This window comes from Ranitomeya variabilis, chromosome 2, assembly GCF_051348905.1.
Source record: "Ranitomeya variabilis isolate aRanVar5 chromosome 2, aRanVar5.hap1, whole genome shotgun sequence".
NCBI classification, from domain to species: domain Eukaryota; kingdom Metazoa; phylum Chordata; class Amphibia; order Anura; family Dendrobatidae; genus Ranitomeya; species Ranitomeya variabilis.
In genome coordinates, this window is record NC_135233.1 from 681957247 (window position 1) to 681978426 (window position 21180).

Genomic DNA, 21180 nt, shown 5'->3' on the forward strand with positions numbered 1-21180 from the left:
ACGACGGATCCGTCACGATCCGCCATTTCAACGCAGACAAAAAACGTTGCAATGACCGTCAATGTCTAGATGACGTCCCCCAAATTTTGACGGATCCGTCGCATGATGGATGGAACGGACGACCATCCGTCACAATCCGTCGCTAATGCAAGTCTATGGGGAAAATAACGGATCCGTCACAAAAAATGACGGATCTGTTATTTGAGGAAAATGGCGGATTTAGACTGACGCCAAACAACTGAAGTGTGAAAGAGGCCTTACATGTAAGGTGCTCAGGAATCTTCCTGCACAGGTGGTTTTGGGTTTTCCATGGTTGTCTATGCACAACCCGGTTATTGACTGGAAAACTCAGGACATAATTCAGTGGAGTGAATTCTGCCAGGAGAATTGCCTGGCCACATGTGTGTCTGCTGTGACTTCAAGCGTTCCTGAGTCAATTCTGGATTTTGCGGATGTGTTCTCTGAAAAGGGTTGTTCAGAGATGCCACCACATCACCCCTATGACTGTACTATCAGGTTTAAACCAGGGGCCAAATTGCCTAAAGCAAAGATGTTTAACATCTCCGGTCCAGAGAAACAAGTGTTAAAGGATTACATTGCTGAAAGTTTGAGCAAAGGGCACATCAGGCCTTCGTCCTCGCCTGTGGCAGCGGGGTTCTTCTTCGTAAAGAAGAAAGATGGCGGACTACGCCCGTGTCTAGATTTCAGGGAGTTAAATCAGATTACTGTTCGTGATCCATACCCTATGCCACTGATACCAGATTTGTTTAAGGTGGCAGGTGCTAAGTGGTTTACCAAGCTTGACCTCAGGGGGGCGTATAACCTCATAAGAGTCCGTCAAGGTGATGAGTGGAAGACTGCTTTTAATACCCCTGAGGGTCATTTTGATAATTTGGTGATGCCATTTGGGTTGACAAACGCACCTGCAGTGTTCCAACATTTCATAAATGATGTGTTCTCGCATGTTTTGGGGAAATTCGTTATTGTGTACCTAGATGACATTCTCATATATTCTTGCGACCATGATACTCATTTAGACCATGTCAGGCAGGTGTTACAGCTTCTCAGAGAGAATAAGCTCTATGCAAAACTTGAGAAATGTGTATTTTCGGTTCAGGAGTTGCCTTTCTTGGGTTATATTGTGTCTACTTCTGGGTTTAAAATGGACGCCGCTAAGGTGCAAGCGGTGTTGCGTTGAGAACGGCCTGATAACCTAAAAGCACTTCAGCAGTTCCTTGGGTTTTCTAACTACTATAGGAAGTTTATCAAAGACTTTTCTATCATTGCTAAACTGCTAACTGACATGACTAAAAAGGGTACCAATTTCTCCGTTTGGCCTGAGGCTGCTGTGCGCGCATTTGAATTTCTTAAGAACAGTTTTGTTTCGGCCCCCATTCTTGTGCAGCCAGACGTATCGAAACCTTTTGTCGTGGAAGTCGATGCGTCTGAGGTTGATGTGGGGGCAGTGTTGTCACAAGGCTCATCCTTGAGCGATTTGCGTCCTTGCGCCTATTTCTCCAAGAAACTGTCGTCTGCCGAACGTAACTACGATATCGGCAACAGGGAATTGTTAGCAATCAAGTTGGCCTTTGAGGAATGGCGACACTTCTTGGAGGGGTCAGTTCATCAGGTTACTGTTATTACCGACCATAAGAATTTGCTTTATTTGGAGTATGCCAAGCGTCTATCTTCCAGGCAGGCTCGCTGGGCATTGTTTTTCACGTGGTTCAACTTTGTTGTTACTTACAGACCTGGGTCTAAAAACACTAAGGCGGATGCTCTGTCCAGGTGTTTTCTGGGGGGAGAACCTCAGGAAGATCCGGTACCCATCCTCCAAAAGGGTGTTGTGGTTTCGGCTCTCACAACAGAGGTTGAGGCTGAGATTGCCGAGGCCCAGGAGGAGGTACCATCTGAGCTTCCCATCAACAAATCGTTTGTACCGCTTCATCTCCGCTTAAAGGTTTTGGCGGAGCATCATGATGCTGTCCTGGCTGGCCACCCAGGGGTCAGGAGTACTTTGGAGTTGGTGTCACGTCGGTTTTGGTGGCCCAAAATCTGACAGGACGTGGTCTCATACGTGTCAGCTTGCACCACGTGCGCTAGGGCTAAGACGTCCCGTTCCCGTCCTGTTGGCACACTACTTCCTCTCGAGGTACCTAGTAAGCCATGGACGGAGATCTCCATGGATTTTATAACTGACTTGCCCTCCTCAGCTGGGAACACGGTCATTTTGGTGATTGTTGATCGGTTCTCAAAAATGTTGCACTTTGTGTCTTTGCCTTCGTTGCCTAACGCTAAGACTCTGGCTCAGGTATTTGTGCAGGAGGTGGTCAGACTTCATGGGGTTCCATCTGACATCGTTTCTGATAGAGGTACTCAGTTTGTGGCAAAATGTTGGAAAGCATTTTGCTCACGGCTGGGGATCAAGTTGTCTCATTTTTCGGCGTTTCATCCTCAGTCAAATGGTCAGACCGAGCGTATGAACCCAAATTTTGTAGCAGTACTTACGCTGCTTTGTTTCTGATAACCAGGAGGAGTGGTCGACGTTCCTTCCTTTGGCTGAGTTGCCATCAATAATCACCGCCAGGAGTCTTCTGGGGAGTCTCCGTTTTTTTGGTGTTTACGGGCTACATCCTCAATTTTGTACTTTGAGTCAGGGGGGCTCTTCCGGCGTCCCGGAGGAAGACCAGTTAGGAGCACAACTGTCATCAGTCTGGAGGAGAGTTAAACAGTGCTTGCTGAGTGTGGGTGCTAGGTACAAACGTGTGGCTGACAGTAAGCATGTGCCAGGTCCGGACCTGAGTGTGGATGACTGGGTGTGGTTATCCACAAAAAACATAAGACTCAAAATACCATCCATTAAATTGGGTCCTAGGTTTATTGGTCCATTTAGGGTCATCGCCGTCATTAACCCTGTAGCGTACCGATTGGAGCTTCCTACGGTGTATAAGATACACAACGTCTTCCACAGGTCTCTTTTAAAGAAGGTGGTGGGTTCCGTGGACGCGGCGCCGATGCCATCTCCAGTCTTGGTGGATGGTAATTTGGAATTTGAAGTCTCCAAGGTGGTTGACTCTTGTGTAGTGCGCCGCACTTTACAGTACTTGGTACACTGGCGTGGTTATGGGCCTGAGGAGAGGTCTTGGGTACCAGCCTCGGACATTCATGTGGATCAGCTGGTCAGTATGTTTCACCATCGCCATCCGGACAAGCCGGCTCCTATAAGTCGTGAGGGCCCTGGGGTCCCTCGTAGAAGGCGGAGTACTGTCATGTCGGATGCTGTTCATACCAGGGCGTTTGACAGACAGCGGTAATTCCGCTTTTTTCCACTATGCGCTCAGTGGCGTCGGCTAGTTTTTATGTAGCTGGTCCGGGGTTAATTTAGCTGGTGCTTGGATTGGAAGCTGGGTCACGCCCACTGCCTTTAAATAGTTCTTCTGAACATTGGGCGTCGCCGATTATAGCTTCTGCGGTGAATTTAGACGTGAGCACTGCTGGCGTAGGTGCACGGGTAGGCTCCCACACCTTATAGCTAATCAATGTAACAAACCCGGCACTCAACTTCAGTATGGATGCTGAAAGATTTATTGTGTAGTATCAACAATAAAACGTTTCGGTCCTGTGGACCTTCCTCAGTTACTATTTGTGAGGTGAGTAGGGAGTAAACTTCTTTGCCAATAGAGCCCTATTGGTATAACTTAATATCCAGAGAACACTCCTGGTTCCAGCTTTGTAGCTGTATTGTGTCCGGGTGTAGACGCGGTGTCCACCGCTAGTCTCAATCCTCTACCGGAGTCCGTATGTAGGAAAACTTATTTTCCCCACTGTCTATAAGACTTATCTGACCTATGATGGACATGAATAGTACCAGACTATATCATTTACGTCATGTTATAAATCCAAATGATCCTAAAAGATAGGGAGAAAAAAGGGGAACAGGCGCCACGCACGATCTAAGTGTAGTAAAAGCTGTTTCTAAATTGCATGTTATAATAGTTGCACTCACCAGAAACAGGCAAAATATTTTTTAATAATCTTAAGAAGACTCTGGGATGTTGGAGTTGAAATGCATTGTTTTATCCTGGAACTCCTAAATAAATGATTAAATTTGACATCCATGAAATCTTTGTGATGGAAGTGATAACAACTATCTGGGTGTTTTTCTGTCTATTGATTTACATCATGTTGTGCTTTTTCTTCTGGTAATATAGGGAGAAACTTGCAAAGTTCAATGCAAATGGAGGCTTAAATGCAAATGTGAACCAAAAGAAAGAGTAAGCTCTGCTACTTATACTTGTAACTAGTGATGGACAAATCAGAACAGTAAAGATTGGGGTCTGTATCAAACACCTAGTTTCGTACATGGACCCATATCACGGACTTCTCCAGGAAGCTACTGTTTGGGTTTGGCATCCCGAACACCAGCATCTCTAATCGGCAGTAAGATCGTTACCATCGGCAGAGTGCTGTGGTTCCCACTGCTGTGGTGAGCCAGCACTGTGACTGGCAGTGAAAATGTTACCGCTGCTTACAGGCGTGGGCTGATGATGGTACTCCTGCTGTCGCAGATAGCAGTGAGAGCAAGTGAGGCAGCTGAGAGTTTTCATCAGCCGGTGCCTGTACAATAAATATAAAAAATGAAGTGGGGTCTCGTCTATTTTTGATATCATGGCTAGTTATCAACAATAGAGGGTTCCAACACCATTATTTTAAATTATTTGAATAAATAATTTTAAAAACGGTATAGGGTATCCCCCCATTTTTTACAACCAGCCAAGCTAAAGCAGACAGCTGTGGGTTGGTATTCTCAGACTGGGAAGGGGCCATGGATATTTGCCCTCCCCAGCCTAAAAATAGCAGCCTGTACCAGAAAAGGTGCATCTACAAAATCAATAAAATCCATGTAATAAACATTACAGGCAGCCTGAGCCTCCCCATCTTCCTCCAAATTCTGTGTAACCAGTAGTAATTATCACTTATTCCTGGAGCAGCAGATAGTAGTGGATCCTTCATTCTATATCTCATGTGAATACTATAAAAATTTCAGAATTTTTTTTTTTTTTAAATATCTCCCCCAAAAAGTATAATAAAACTTATATGTACCCCAAAACAGTTTGCACTCTACAAATAAACCTTATATAAGTCAACACAGGTTTTTAATACACTAAATTTTATAATACATTTTGCCATTAAGTTATGTGGATGGTAAGAAAGGAATACATAAAAAAATGCATGCCTATTATGAAACATGGCTAAAAGGAAAAGAAAACTTAATTTTAAACACCACATTAGATTAATATCCTAATGGGCCTAGGGAGGTGGTAGAATAAAAAATATAACCCATACTCACCTATCTGACAGGTGCCAATCCTCTAAATGCCATACCATGCTAACTGATAGTCTCTTGACTTCCTGTTTTGGCAGTAGGTATCAAGTGTATGCTGCAGTCTGCGGTCACTGATTGGATGTGGGGTGTCATCTGATATCTCCACCAGAAGAGGGAACCAGAAGATTGTTGGAGGACACATTGAGTACAATGAAGGGGTACTAGTCTGAAATGTGTGTACATGATATTTTTTATATTGCATTAACTTGGGCCCTTTAGCACATTCATCACATGTAGTAGACTGTTCCTTTAATATAGTTCTCTCTCTTTGTTCATGAGGGCTTGAGATCAGGATGGAGAGCTATGGAAAATATTCCCATTTATACTATGTTACCTTGTGAACAATTCCTGAAAGGTGGCTAGTGAGAATAGTTTACATAAAGTAATGTAGTCTGGTTGGGAACTCTTTGTAAGCAAAAAACATATTTTTGCACTATTCATATCACATTGGGCAGACTGGTCCCATGTTGTACAATCCCTAATTTGTGGGAAAGTCATAACCGAAGATATAACCGAGATGTATGGCCCTCGCTCCGTTCACTTTCTGCTTAAATGCTATTTATTTTGTGCATGAATATTATTTTCTTTACAAATTCCATACATTAAAACAAATGATACCGAATAAGTATTATAACATACAATGTTCACTTTACCCTTCCTGTCCTGGGCTTTGATGGATCAGTTGTAATAAGTTTACCGTTAGAAGAAAATTGAGGTTACAATCACTTCGTTAAACGTGTACTGTTACGGGTGAAGTATACCTCCAGCCAAAATTTAACATTTGACTGTGCTCCTAATTCTTTATGTGCAGTAATTCTGTCCAGATTTTCATTTCTAATGTCATTGGTTTGTTTCACAGAATTTTCTTTCTTTCGGTTACTGACTTGAAACTAGTTTCTGTAGGCTATATTAGAGTGTAATATTTTGGTCTGAAAGTCAATGGCAACTAAAAACTGTGAGGCAACACTACTAATCCCATCACTCACTTTCTGGCAAAATCTGATGACAATTCTTCAAGACCGACATTTGTCTCGTTGGTCTTGATGAAGGGGTGGAGTTTAGTGTGAGGCTCCTGATCCATTTAGAGGTGTACTCCTCTTAATGAATCAGGTGAGGCACGAAGTGGCATGTGCCTATGTGTTCTCCTGGCCACAAATCTTACCACATCTCGTCACACGACCCTTCCCGCCCCAGCTATGCTCACTCTATTTGACCTGGGTGAAAATCATGTGAAAATGTCAAAAGTCCTTAAATGTTTGCATAACTTCAAATTGTGTAAAAATGCTGCAACTTTTCAAATCTATTCATGTCAGTTTTCTACGTTGACGAATGAGAGCCTATATTTGTAGGTTAAAAAGCTCCTGTAAATTATATATATGTAAGATCCTCCTTAAAATTTGACTTTACTCTTCTTTGATGTAAACATCAGGAGGATTTCAGAACATATACCACTAAAAGAAGGCTATCAATGCTGTTGCACTCCTGTTCCTGGTCTGGGCTTTGCTCCCTTCCCTCCGGTCTGCTGAGCTATGTTGTGTTCCACGTGGGCTTTTCAGGTTGCCCTGTGTGTGACATCACCTTGGTAGACCTATTTAAGGCCCAATAGGACATACACCTATATATTTAGATTGTTGTTCGACACTTTAGTTTGTTTCTCTCCTGGTCCTGTGGCCACTGTGCTTTTTGCTGCTACTCCTGTTACCCTGCAGACTCCTGAGCGTTCCTTGTCCTCTCTCCTCGTGTGCCAACCTGCCAGCTGATTCCTGGGGACAGTTTACCCACCTGAACCTAGGCTTGGTGGGTCCACCTCATCAGGTTAATGTAATCCTTGTATGATGAAGTACAGGCAAACAGTGTCATAAGTTATTCAACTGTAAAGAAAATATGTGCTTGTTTTGGGTTTTTTACCTTATGCACATGCATGAAATAGCTGTGCAAATGTGTACTCATTCAGTAAATGCACAAATGCTATTCGTATTGTTTTTGGAAAATCAACAACTCCCTATAGTTATGTCTGGAAAATAAATGCACCAACAATGGGCTGACTGGCAGCTGAGTCACACCATGATCATATATATTATTTCCAAGAGAAAAAATAACAATAATGTGTTATTTTGGAATACTTAGCTTTAGTAAAAAGAAAAAAAATGATTGAAATCTATCCGATTCTAAACAAATTGCCATTTAGTGTTGAGCAAGGAAGCTCCAAAGGTCCTGCTTCCATTTTGAAATGATTATTCAAGTAAGTCAAAATAATGACATTTTTGTATTGTTCATTTGCAGCACCGAGGCACAGCCACAGGAAGCTTTGAGATACACGTGTGCATCATAAAGTGCTATACTGGCACATTAAGCAAGAATTGAAAACAGTGACCGGTTATATGGAGCGTCCAATGTTCATCACAGTCAGTTACTTAAAGCCTTCTCTGCAATCCATCTGGGATACATAAAAAGGTACTAATTATGTTTCAATAATTTGTGGCAGGGTGCACAAGTGTTAAGCATCATTTGGATCCTACACTTAACCCTTTTCCCAAATGAACCAAAACATTTTATAACAGTGACTTATTATTGCATTAAATGAATATGAAACCGCCACTTATCCACTCCATTCAGATGTGTGGCTTATTCTGCGCTGTATTGTAAATTTCGCTTCCAACATCTGGCGTACCGAAAGTGGAAAGCTGAATAGAGGACAAATTCCTGTTCCAACAAGTATATCTGAGGAACTTGGGAGACGGCAGGAAAGGAAGGAAACAGACTTTGGGAAATAAATAATTAAACAATAAAAGGAAAACCTTAGGGGCTAATTAAATATAAGGTATAATCAAATTGGATATGGAAATATCGACACAGCTGACAATGTATGAGTAAACCTATGTTGATAAATAGTTTTTTCTAATTACACGTTTGCTCTCATAACTAAAGTCTAGATTTTCTGGGCTGCAAGCCAAATCTGTCACAGTCTAGACATGGAGGTCTGCTTCCCAGCTATTGCTTCCGATATACAACCTTCTAGAAATGACATGCAATATACCTAAGCAATACACTTACAAAGACATGGGTATTTATCATTGTTAACATATTAAACCAGCAAAAGAATGAATAATTCACAGCATGACATTTTCATACTACAACATGTTCTTCATTTCGATTTGAAATAATCAACAAGATTTCTGCCTCTTTTAGAAACCATACCATGATCCCAGTATAATCGATTACTGGCCAATAGACATATAGGGATCTCTTGAAATTAAAATTTGAAAGCTTCACTCATTTTTACCCCCCAAAATCAAGGTAAATCTCAATATTGCATAGTTTCCAATTGCCTGGAAAAGACATGTATAACACACTGTTAATGTGTTAAACCCATTTGAACTCTTTAATACATGCACAAAATTAGGACAGAGGGGTATTAAACTGCCCTTCTTGTTTGAAGAGTTTCAACAAAGAAAAAAATATTGTCGTAAAGGGGCTGTATATCACAGATCAATCAATTCACAGTCACGCTGACTCTGCAGGTACAGCACCTCCCTGTAACTTGAATCTTTATATTATTATTCAGAGAATGAGACTACCATTCCCATTTTCCCTATTTTTCAGCATTTATGTACACCACAATCAAATTTCAACCTATATATCCCCTATCTGTAATGATGAGTTGTGCGTTCTGACCTCCTATCCCTAAGCTGAAAAACTCCAAAATGGCTATTGCTTTTCATGCTCTCATCTTTTATTGTCCCTGTGAGAGTCCCCCCTGATTGACTGAGCTGGAAATCCTTTATCTTCAATTTCTTTTTAGACTTGTGTGTGTCTACTTTAGCCAATATTTAATAGATTTCAATGGAGGAACTAATTTTCCAAGTAACATTTCATGTAAACATTATGTGCCTGATTCTTCAAGACTGTCATTCATGCCAGTATTAATGAGGAAACCTTCTGCAGTCAGACTCTCCTGATTCATGAAAAAAGTTCATGCCTCTCCATGAATCTGGAGAATCTGATGAGTGACACACGCCTCCATATGCTACACCAGAAACCTCACTTTAGTCAGGTACTGGAGTGAGATTTCTAAACTTAGGAAACATCACAGCTTGTCATGAATTAGACGAGTTGTGGCGTCTCACCCTCTCCGCGCACCATTTTGGCAGACCTGTGAAACTTGCGTGAAGACGCCAAAAGTTGCAACATTTTGGTACCACTTCAAGATGAGCCTAAATTTTCCGACTTTCGAAAGTTTTTATGATATAATTCTAGCACAAAGCTTTGATAAATCGGGCCATGAAGTCATATACACCACTTGGATCTCCTCAAGGAGAACCTGAAACCACCCATATTTAAGGATAAAAGTTTTTATTGACTAAATAGGTGTAAAACCAAAATAGAATAAAAAAAAGGTCACACCATCGTAAATTTTCTTCTGGTTACAAATAAAACTAATAGTAAATCATGAATATCACGTTAATATAATAACATTCAAGCGACATTCAGTGTGATCATTCTTGTAGTAGGGGTTAAATTGTAATTGCAGTACCACCAGTAAAGTGGGTTAAAAGCTTTAGCATTATTTAATGAAGGAGTAAATAATCCCTGATTGGATGATGTATATGTCTTTATAAACTAAATCAAACATTTTAATGCCATCTGTTTAGTCCATTGTTTAATGCTTTCTTAACACCATAACAAACAAAAAAACACAAGAGATTCACAGGATGAAATTACAGCAGGAAACTACAACAACCTGTCAAGCCATCACGGACTAAACGTGGGTATTTATCAAATCTTAATCTTGTATTACAATAGAACAAACCTTAATGGTGTGATGTTTGGGTAATAGAAATACAATTGATATACAGAAAATACGATCTGCAGAAATTGCTCCTGGTTAATCCCAAGAAAACAAACAGCGGGGGAAAAAAAGGCTGAAACTCAACTAATAAAATATAGCAGGTTAGTATACCTAATCACTTTCACAATCTTGCTATAAAGACAAATAAAAGAAATTGAAAAATGTAAATTTATTATGCAACTGGTACAAATAGAATCACATTTTGCACAGTGTAGCAGCAGCAATGTTGCATATCGGTTATGATAGTAGTTCTAATCAACCACTAAGTAGATGTTCCTAGTACAGCTTCTAGAAACAACATCAACGAACCTTATGTGACATCTTTCATATTTTGTCCCCTTAAAAGAAATGCAAATTAATTTCAAGACTGTAACAGTACTTATACGTTATACGTTGTTCTCATTTTTGGAAGCTTGCAAACCCTAAAAATCCATGCAATATTGTAGAAAAATCAGCAAAATACAAAGTATGACCTTCACATGAGGTTGTTAAATGTAGACAGCTGTTTTTCACTTTGTAGCAAAATGGATCTTGGGGCTCTTAGAATTTGGAATTTGGGAATCCATGTATTAAAATGCTTTTTGTGGGAAAACCTTAATGTCTTTGCTATGGCAGCAACCATGGCAAGATGGAAAAGTTAAATCAATATTTGGCTAACCAGCCCTTTCATTTGCTGCTACTTAATACTAGTACATACTTTATTTTTAATGAAGGAGGCAGGATGGGGACCAACATGGTAATGCTTACTGATTTTAGGTACAGTTCAACAAATAATTCAATATTGTCTTCATATTAATTATTTTTGTACATAATGCAAAATAATGGCACAAGTTAATTTAGAGTTTTGCTGAAAAATATTTCTTAATGTCACATTTCTAAATAGAAAATGCTTCAAATGCTAAACATAAGATATTTTAGAAATACAGTGCAAATTAATAGAACAAGGCATGGGCATATTATGTTCCCTACAGGAGCCGGGTCCCTCTTTATTCAGTGTTCAGGACTAGTGCTATGCTACCCACTTGCCCAGCAGCCTATTGAAATCCTCTGAGTAATTAAATTAAAAAATAGCACTTGGGCTTTTCCAAGATAGTATCTTTATAGTGTCTGACATTGCTGGATCTCTAGAAGAGTGAAACGATTCAACATATCCTAGTATTAAAAAGGGTTAAACATTTTCTGGCCAATGCATAAAAAATGTTGCCTAGAGAAATACAAAGTATTTAACATGGATTCTAAAGAATAAACACAGTTAAAACATTTTTTTGCTAAATGTCAAGAATTACCAATTGACATGCTAAGGAAGAGAAAAAACTCAATAGGGTCTTATCTGGTTAAACTTCAATTAAATTAATAAAGGTTCTGCTAACCTGTTTATGTTGTGATAACACAACATTAAGAAGGCATGTAGTCCCAGCTGCTGCAGGTCCACAGAGACCAATTTGCGTTGTGCAGAAAGGAAAAAAGTGGAGAATCCACCCTCCTGGTAGATAAAGATAAAGCTAGGTCCACACTAGGATATTATTTGGTTTTGATTTTGTCTACATATTCTTGAGTATCATACTGCTTCTTCAGGACAAAAAAAACATGGTACTTCGAAATGCATGGATTTTTCACTTTTTTCCTTTCTACATAATAAGAATTACCAATTAACACCACTGAAACTGTAGCATTTGTAGTTGAGTACTTACTGATTGCTCATTCAAGTCTTGAGCGTCGTCCATTAAGGTTTATCTAGAAGGTCCAAATTTTTAAGTGATCTCACCTTGTAAACACAGTATTATTCCTGAAATGAGAGAGGACAAGAAAATACATTTTACTCAGTGGTTGTTCAAAGAACAGAGAAGCCTAAATTCACAGGGTGACCAAAAATGAATAACTGTTATTTCGGTCTTGTTTAGTAAGCAGCCATGCTTTGTTTCATGACAGCATTTTTATAAGAATTATGGAGTAAATTGCTTTAAAAAGTCACTAAATGTTTGCCCAATGTAAGTAAGTAGAATCTCGATCCAGCCGCAGCTCTTAACTAGTTAAATGCCATTTTAAATCTCTGACAGCAGCATTTAACTTGCTCTTACAGGAAGCGCATCACTGGCTCCGCCCAATGTTGACCCTGTCATATGATCGTGGGTCACCGATGGGTTGGCATGACAAGCAGCGGTTGTCATTATCAGATTGCTATCAGCGCTGTCCCACGATCGGCGCTCATAGCAGGTGAGCATATCTGCTACACACAGATGATCTGATGTGTAACAGAGGCAATCAAAGTACTGCAGCTTCTAATCTGCCAAATAGACTATTGAAGCAAAAAGTAAAAAAAAATCTTTTAGAAAACAATAAAATAATAAAAAAAGATATAAAAGTTCAAATCACCTCCCTTTGGTCCCATTCAAAATAAAACAATAAAAAAATAAAATATACACATATTTAGTATTGGCACATTCAGAATTGCCCGATCTATCAGTATAAAAAAGAATTAAGCCTATTGCTAAACATCATAATGAGAAAAAAATTAAAAACGTCAGAATTACGATTTTATTGTAGCCTCTACGTTGCAATAAAATGCAATAATGGGCGATCAAGTCATTGTTTCTACACCAAAATTGTATCAATAAAAATGTCAGCTCTGCACATAAAATAGGCCCTCACAAAGCTCCAGATCACGAAAAATGGAAATGCTACAGGTCTCGGAAAATGGCTGCATTTTTTTTTTTTTACAAATTTTTAATCTTTTTTTTTCACCATTTAATTAAAAAAGAACCTAGACATATTTGGTGTCTGTGAACTCGTTTTGACCTGGAGGAAAATAATGGCAGGTCAGTTTTAGTATTTAGTGAACATAGCAAAAAAATTAAAAAAATAAATAAAAAAAAACAGCAGTGGGATTGCACTTTTTTTTTAAATTTCACCGCACTTTCATGCACAAGGTCCTATTAGTAAAAGTCATCCCAGATGCAGGCACAAAAAAGATTACTTTCACAAAGAGACTAAGAAGAAGAAATGTAGCAAAAATGTGATGCATACAACACTATCAATTTTGTTCTGGAAATATTTAAGCATTTTGTGCCCAAAACTACAGAGGGACCTTATCTTGTAAAGGGTCTTATATGAAAATGTAACCCCAGATGCATGCACAAAAAAAATAAAAAATGATGAAGCAGAGACTATGAAAAATGTGATGCTTGGAACATGATGAATTTTGTTTTCCAAGTGTACAAAAAAGGTTGCATTTTGTGTCCAGAACTGCACACAGATGGGGTTTTATCAATAAATAATGGTGGCTATGTATCTTCCATTATGGCTGCATGCATGAATTTCATTAGTACTGTTTAGTTTCATTACAAATAAAAAACTCAATGGATGTTTCTTGAGCACACAAAAGGAGACCTGACAACACAATAAAAAGGTATGTTTCCACGGTCAGGAAACGCTGCTTTTTTGACGCTGCGCAGAGCTGCAGCGTCAAAAAAGCAGCGTCCAGATGTTCCAGCATAGTGGAGGGGATTATATGAAATCCCGTCTCCACTATGCGTGGAAACCCGCACGCGGCGGCCCTGCGACTCCGGACATGCTGCGCGTCTTTTCAGATCGCAGCATGTCCGTACACCTTGCGGGGACGCAGCGTCCCCGCAAGGCATATCACAGGGCCCTATGGGACAGAGCGATCATCCCGGATGTGAAGAGTTAACACATCCGGCATGATCGCGTCCCAGAAAGGGGGCGGGGCTTAGCGCCGAGCGGCTTCGCCGCTGCGGCGATACCGCCGGCCATCCTGAACGTGGAGACATACCCTAAGAGTACGTAAAATAATAGATGAGTACCGTGATAGGACTAATAACTTTGACAAGGCACTACTTGTGAGTCCTAACTGGTTACCAGAAAATCGATCATGAGAAGAAGGAGGACTGCTGGAGCTTTGCTCAATTTGCTGGTCAGTTTATTTTCCCCATGTGAGCTGGTGACACCATTTCATGTAATGACAGTGTAATGTATTGTACACAGTCTATTTAGAGTCTTGTGCTTGGGTGCGAGGAAGACACAGTAGACAGAGGTTTAGTCATAACTTGCTTCTATTACTTCATACAAGTATGCCACAGGGAAAAAGGCTTTACACAATTGCAGGTACACAGGCAGGAGACACTGCGGGTGACACGGCAGGTCAGAGTAAACATTAAGTTCAACATTAAGCACAACCTGGTTCCGAGTCTCACTCTCTGTTATTTCCCTTGCAAGTGTAGATTAGCATGCAGCAGAGTTCCAGTGTCCACAAGTGTCCCAGAGATCCTCATTAGGAGATGGAATGTCAGCACACCTCCAACCACAGCTTGTAGAGCCAACAACACAGCTAGGTGTTTGAATCATGTACGTTATCTCCCCCTCTCCCATGATATTCAAATTCAATTCCTGACTTTCCATTTCATCCAGTAAATCAGCTGAAATAAGTTGTTCTTGCTAAATAATTTCCTTAAGGTACCGTCACACTAAAGGTACCGTCACATTAAGCGACGCTGCAGCGATAGCGACAACGATGTCGATCGCTGCAGCGTCGCTGTTTGATCGCTGGAGAGCTGTCACACAGACCGCTCTCCAGCGACCAACGATGCCGAGGTCCCCGGGTAACCAGGGTAAACATCGGGTTGCTAAGCGCAGGGCCGCGCTTAGTAACCCGATGTTTACCCTGGTTACCAGCGTAAAAGTAAAAAAAACAAACAGTACATACTCACCTGCGCGTCTCCCAGCGTCTGCTTCCTGACACTGACTGAGCTCCGGCCCTAACAGCACAGCGGTGACGTCACCGCTGTGCTTTCACTTTCACTTTAGGGCCGGATCTCAGTCAGAGCAGGAAGCAGACGCTGGGAGACGCGCAGGTGAGCATGTACTGTTTGTTTTTTTTACTTTTACGCTGGTAACCAGGGTAAACATCGGGTTACTAAGCGCGGCCCTGCGCTTAGTAACCCGATGTTTACCCTGGTTACCAGTGTAAAACATCGCTGGTATTGTTGCTTTTGGTGTCAAACACAACGATACACGGCGATCGGACGACCAAATAAAGTTCTGGACTTTATTCAGCAACCAGCGACATCACAGCAGGATCCTGATCGCTGCTGCGTGTCAAACTAAACGATATCGCTAGCGAGGACGCTGCAACGTCATGGATCGCTAGCGATATCGTTACAAAGTCGTTTCGTGTGACGGTACCTTAAACGATATCGCTAGCGATCCGTGACGTTGCAGCGTCCTCGCTAGCGATATCGTTTAGTTTGACACGCAGCAGCGATCAGGATCCTGCTGTGATGTCGCTGGTCGCTGAATAAAGTCCAGAACTTTATTTGGTCGTCCGATCACCGTGTATCGTTGTGTTTGACACCAAAAGCAACGATACCAGCGATGTTTTACACTGGTAACCAGGGTAAACATCGGGTTACTAAGCGCAGGGCCGCGCTTAGCAACCCGATGTTTACCCTGGTTACCAGCGTAAAAGTAAAAAAAACAAACAGTACATGCTCACCTGCGCGTCTCCCAGCGTCTGCTTCCTGCTCTGACTGAGATCCGGCCCTAAAGTGAAAGTGAAAGCACAGCGGTGACGTCACCGCTGTGCTGTTAGGGCCGGAGCTCAGTCAGTGTCAGGAAGCAGACGCTGGGAGACGCGCAGGTGAGTATGTACTGTTTGGTTTTTTTACTTTTACGCTGGTAACCAGGGTAAACATCGGGTTACTAAGCGCGGCCCTGCGCTTAGCAACCCGATGTTTACCCTGGTTACCCGGGGACCTCGGCATCGTTGGTCGCTGGAGAGCGGTCTGTGTGACAGCTCTCCAGCGATCAAACAGCGACGCTGCAGCGATCGACATCGTTGTCGCTATCGCTGCAGCGTCGCTTAATGTGACGGTACCTTTAGTCTCTTGAGTACTGTTGGTTAGTGGTCAACAAGTTAAATTAATTGAGTCGTGATTAACAGAATTTATAGTATTCTGTTTCAAAGTTTTTGTTTCCAACTGGTGGAAGGTATTGACTGTGCAGCACACTAACTCACACTGATAATGTCACTGTCAGAGGTAACATAATACTATTCTGATTAAATGACTTATGTTCTTTTGCTGTCATGCTGCCAAGTCCGTTGCCAGTTGCACTTTTTCCTTTAACATACACTTTGGACCCAATTATAATGTTTATAATATTTTTGCCACACTTATCCAATAGTAGGAAAGTATGGAATCAATGAGAAATGCTAGGTAGGGTTACTTGTGATATCCAAAAAGGCTAATTGAACAAAAATTACCCTTAATATGATTGTGATGTGTCTGCAATTTGACAACTTAAACAAGTATGCAAAAACAGACCGGCACAGTTAAACGTCTTAATTTAGATTAATACATTATTTAAAAAAAAAATTGTAAGCAGATTAATCCTTTCTGCCCCAAAAGAATGACATAACAACAAATGGCTGAAGTTAGGAACATGGCATAAAAATAACGCAACTGCCCACAGTATAGTCGTGGGGTGTAAAGTTACCAAATTGAAATATTGAAACAGGAATGCAAAAAGTAAAAGTTATATATCTATTTTTTAAAAAACATTATTACCACCATCTCACTCACTCCTGAAAAAAAGTGTAACTATGAAGGTTTTGTCGGTTGGTAGGTACATGCACGAAAAGGAAGTTGATTCAACTGCCAACAGTATTGTTGTTTCTCTTACACATGTGAAATTGTACTTGTAATACATTTATGCAAAAATGTAACCTTTTTCCATTTCTTATATCTATTTTTTTGGTTTCAAGACTCCCCCACCCCTTTAACATAAATTCTGCAACCCTAAACAATTACTTTACTAGGCATGCACATGCACAAAAAGAAAGCTGCAGCAACAGCCAGCTGCATTGCTCCTCATGGGTATGTTAAATTGGGCTATTAACCCCTTAAGGACCAAGCCACTTTGTAGATTAATGACCAGGCCTTAATTTTGAAATCTGACCACTGTCATTTTATGTGGTTATAACTCTGGAACGCTTCAACGGATCCCACTGATTCTGAGAATGTTTTCTCATTACATATTGTACATTATGTTAGTGGTACAAGCTCTTCAAAATTTTTTGTTTTTATCTGTGAAAAAAATTTACATTTGGCAAAAATTTTGAAAATATCACAATTTTCAAACTTTTAATGCTTATGCCCCTAAATCAGAACGTTATGTCACGCAAAATAGTTAATAAATATAATTTCCCACATGTCTACTTTACATAAGCACAATTTTTGAAACCTTTTTTTGTTAGGAAGATATAAGAGTTAAAAGTTAACCAGGAATTTCTCATTTTTCCAACAACATTTACATAACCATTTTTTTAGGGACCACCTCATATTTAAAGTGACTTTGGGGGCTAATATGACAGAAAATACCCAAAAGTGACAACACTCTAAAAACTTCAACCCTCAAGGTGTTCAAAACCACATTCAAAAAGTTAATTAACCCTTCAGGTGCTTCAGAACAATTGAAGCAATGTGGAAGGAAAACATTTACATTTAAGTTTTTTCTCAAAAAATTAACTTCGGACACAAATTTTTTTATATTTTCTCAAGGGTGTCAGGAGAAAATGAGCCACAATAATTGTTGTGAAATTTCTCCTGAGTACACTGATACCACATGTGTGGGGGAAGACCACTCTTTAGGCGTATGGCAGGGCTCGGAAGGGAAGGAGCGCGGTTTCAGGTTTTGAACGCAAAATTGGCTGGAAAAGAGAGCGGATGCCATGTTGCGTTTGTAGAGCCCCTAATGTGCCTAAACAGTGGAAATCTGCCACAAGTGACCCCATTTTTGAAACGAGACTCTTCCAGGGGCTTATTTCGATGTTTGTTGAGCACTTTGAACCCCCAGGTGCTTCACATACAATTATAACATAAGGCTGTGAAAATTAAAAATCTAATTTTTCCACAAAAATCATCTTTTAGAACCCAATTTTTTATTTTAACAAAGCAAAATAAAATGGACCTAAAAAATTGTTGCGCAATTTCTCCTGAGTACGCCGATGCCCCATATGTGGAGAAAGACCACTGTTTTGGTGCACGTCAAGACCCAGAAGGGAAGGAGCAAGGTTTGATTTTTTTAACACAAAATTCACTGGAATCGAGAGCTGATGCCATGTCATTTTTGGAGGGCCCCTGATGTGCCTAAACAGTAGAAACCCCCAACAAGTGATCCCATTTTGGAAGCTAGACCCTTCAAGGAACTTATCTAGATGTGTGGTGAGCATCTTGAGCCACCAGGTGCTTTACAGAAGTTTATAACAGTACTATGAAAATAAAAAAAAAAAAACATTTTTCCTGCAAAATGTTTCTTTTAGCCCCAAATTCTTTATTTTTTCATGGGTACCAGGAGAAAATGTACCCCAGAATTTATGTGCAATTTCTCCTTAGTGTGCCAATACCCCATGTGTGGGTGAAAACTACTTTTGAAGCACAGTGCAAAGCTCAAAAGGGAAGGAGTGCCATATCACAATGCAGATTTTACTATTATGGTTTGAGGGTGCCATGACCCACTGAGAGAGCCTCCTGAGGTGCCAGAACAGCAGGACTCCCCATGAGTGACGCCATTTTACAAACTACACCTCTCAATGAATGAATCTATAGTGTAACTGCCAGACCAATGCCCTAACCCCATAACTTCCCACTCCAAATTCACTGAAGGACAGACAGCTTGCTCATCTTCTCTCCAAATCACACCACTTGTGCACTGGACCCCATCCCATCCCACCTCCTTCCCAACCTCACCACTACACTATTCGCGTCCCTAACTCATCTCTTCAATCTATCACTAACTTCTGGCACCTTCCCCTCTGCTTTCAAACGTGCCACCATCACACCTATCCTCAAAAAGCCTTCCCTTGACCCAAGCGCTATGTCCAGCTACGGCCCCATATCCTTGCTCCCATTTGCTTCCAAGCTACTTGAGCAGCATGTCCATGCTGAACGTTCCTCTCACCTTGCATCTAACTCTCTCTTCGTCAACCTACGATCTGGCTTCCGTCCCCACCATTCCACTGAGACTGCCCTGACCAAACTTACGAACAACTTACAGCCAAAGCTAACTGACAATTCTCTATACTCCTCCTTCTAGACCTGTCCTCTGCCTTCGACACAGTTGACCACTGCCTCCTACTACAGATCCTCTCTTCCTTTGGTGTCAAAGACCTCACCCTATCCTGAATCTCCTTATACTTTGCCAACTGCATATTTAGCGTTTCCTACTCCCATACTACCTCTTCATCTCGCCCCATCTCTGTTGGTGTCCCTCAAGGCTCTGTCCTAGGACCTCTTCTCTTCTCAATCTATACCCTTGGCCTGGGACAACTCATAAAGTCCTATGGCTTCCAGTACATCTATATGCCGATTACACTCAGATCTACTTCTTTGGCCCAGATGTCACCTCTCTGCTCTCCAGAATCCCAGAGTGTCTATCAGCCATATCCTCCTTCTTCTTCTCTCACTTTCTCAAACTCAATGTGAACAAAACAGAACTAATTATCTTTCCTCCATCTCACACACCTTCCCTACCTGATCTATCTATCACAATAAATGAATTCACACTTTCCCCCGTCCCGGTAATCCACTGCCTCGGAGCAACCCTTGCCTCTGCCCTGATTAATATAAAAAATAATTATTATTAATATGCTAATATTAACATGGAGCAGAATTAATTTCAGCGTACTGGTTTGGCCTCTTCAACATTCACGGCATCTAAATTATTCTCTCATCCTTGCTCTATTTTATATAGCATTGTGTTATGTAAAATGCTGTACATAAAGGAAACATTTGTGCGGCATGGCAAATCACTTGATCACATGATCTATCAAAGGGGATCACGTGACATGTCACAAGATACGTTGGGTTCCGGGGGGCACGCCTTCTAAACTGCCAGGTGCCCTGACAACTCTTAATCAGCCCCTGGTCTCTATGACTCTATGATAGTCCCTCCTCTGCTGGAACATGTGTTGTGATAACAGCCAAGGCATTATGATTAAACCATCACTGCCACAACTAATGTTATGAACATGTTCTCTGGTTGATACAATCTTCAGCATTGTGAGTAATGGTTCTGGAACCGTTTTTTGTAAAGTTTTTTTGCAAATTTTCCAACTTTACTTAGTCAATTCTCAGCAGATTGATCCATTTATTTCTAGTGCACAGTATAGTACAGTAGTACAGTATAGTCCAGAAGACTCTGTAATCATCTAAAGAATTCATCGAATAAGGCACTATCTGTGTGTCACAAAATTTTTAAATTATTTATCATTTTTCCATGTATTTTATAAAAGGATTACACAGAAAAATAAATTCTGTGTCATCTATTGAGTTCCTCAAATTTTCCTCTTTTACCGAGATTTTTTATGACCCAGCTAATTGAGTTTACCTTTAAAACTGTGTTTGAATATGTGGCAGATGTGCAATACTTAGCTACGGCAACTATACAGTTGATGGAGCTGTTCAGCACTGTAATTGACCAGTTCCTGCCAATGTCGACACAGGATATTGCTAATCGCGGGGGTGCCGGATGTTGCACCCTCACCAATCAGACATTGATGACCAATCCAAGGGAAAGGTCATCAATGATAAAGTTCCAGACAATCTCTCTAAAAGCATTAGTCTTCTTCTATAGGCCAAAAGGATAGGTTATTATCCCTCTGTAGACTTTAGGCCCAAGATGCAACTGCAACCCCTTGACCCATTATAGCTATGCCCTGAGCATCTCTTGGCCAGAAGTAAATGGATCATAGCAAAATTTGCATATTATTGTCTGTTCTATAAATAAAATGTCTTTCATGCTGCATTTTGTTAGCATATTTATTGGCAAACTTCTTTCATTTGGTCAGAACTTTGTTCATCTCCAGTATATACATCTTTGTACTGTACATATTATGCAATGTATCATAGTATGTTTAAACAGACCAGTTGAA

At 40.7% G+C, this 21180-nt stretch overlaps 1 protein-coding gene across 5 annotated transcripts in view; it reads right to left on the minus strand.

The window, feature by feature from the left end:
• Positions 1–21180, minus strand: part of EYA4 (EYA transcriptional coactivator and phosphatase 4) — a 533493-nt gene that overhangs the window by 430983 nt on the left and 81330 nt on the right. For all 5 annotated transcript variants that reach the window (XM_077289339.1, XM_077289336.1, XM_077289340.1 and 2 more), the window contains exon 2: positions 11927–12021. In XM_077289339.1, coding sequence (XP_077145454.1) covers positions 11927–11959 — 33 coding nt within the window. In that variant the 5' untranslated portion in view covers positions 11960–12021. The remainder of the gene's footprint in view (positions 1–11926; positions 12022–21180) is intronic.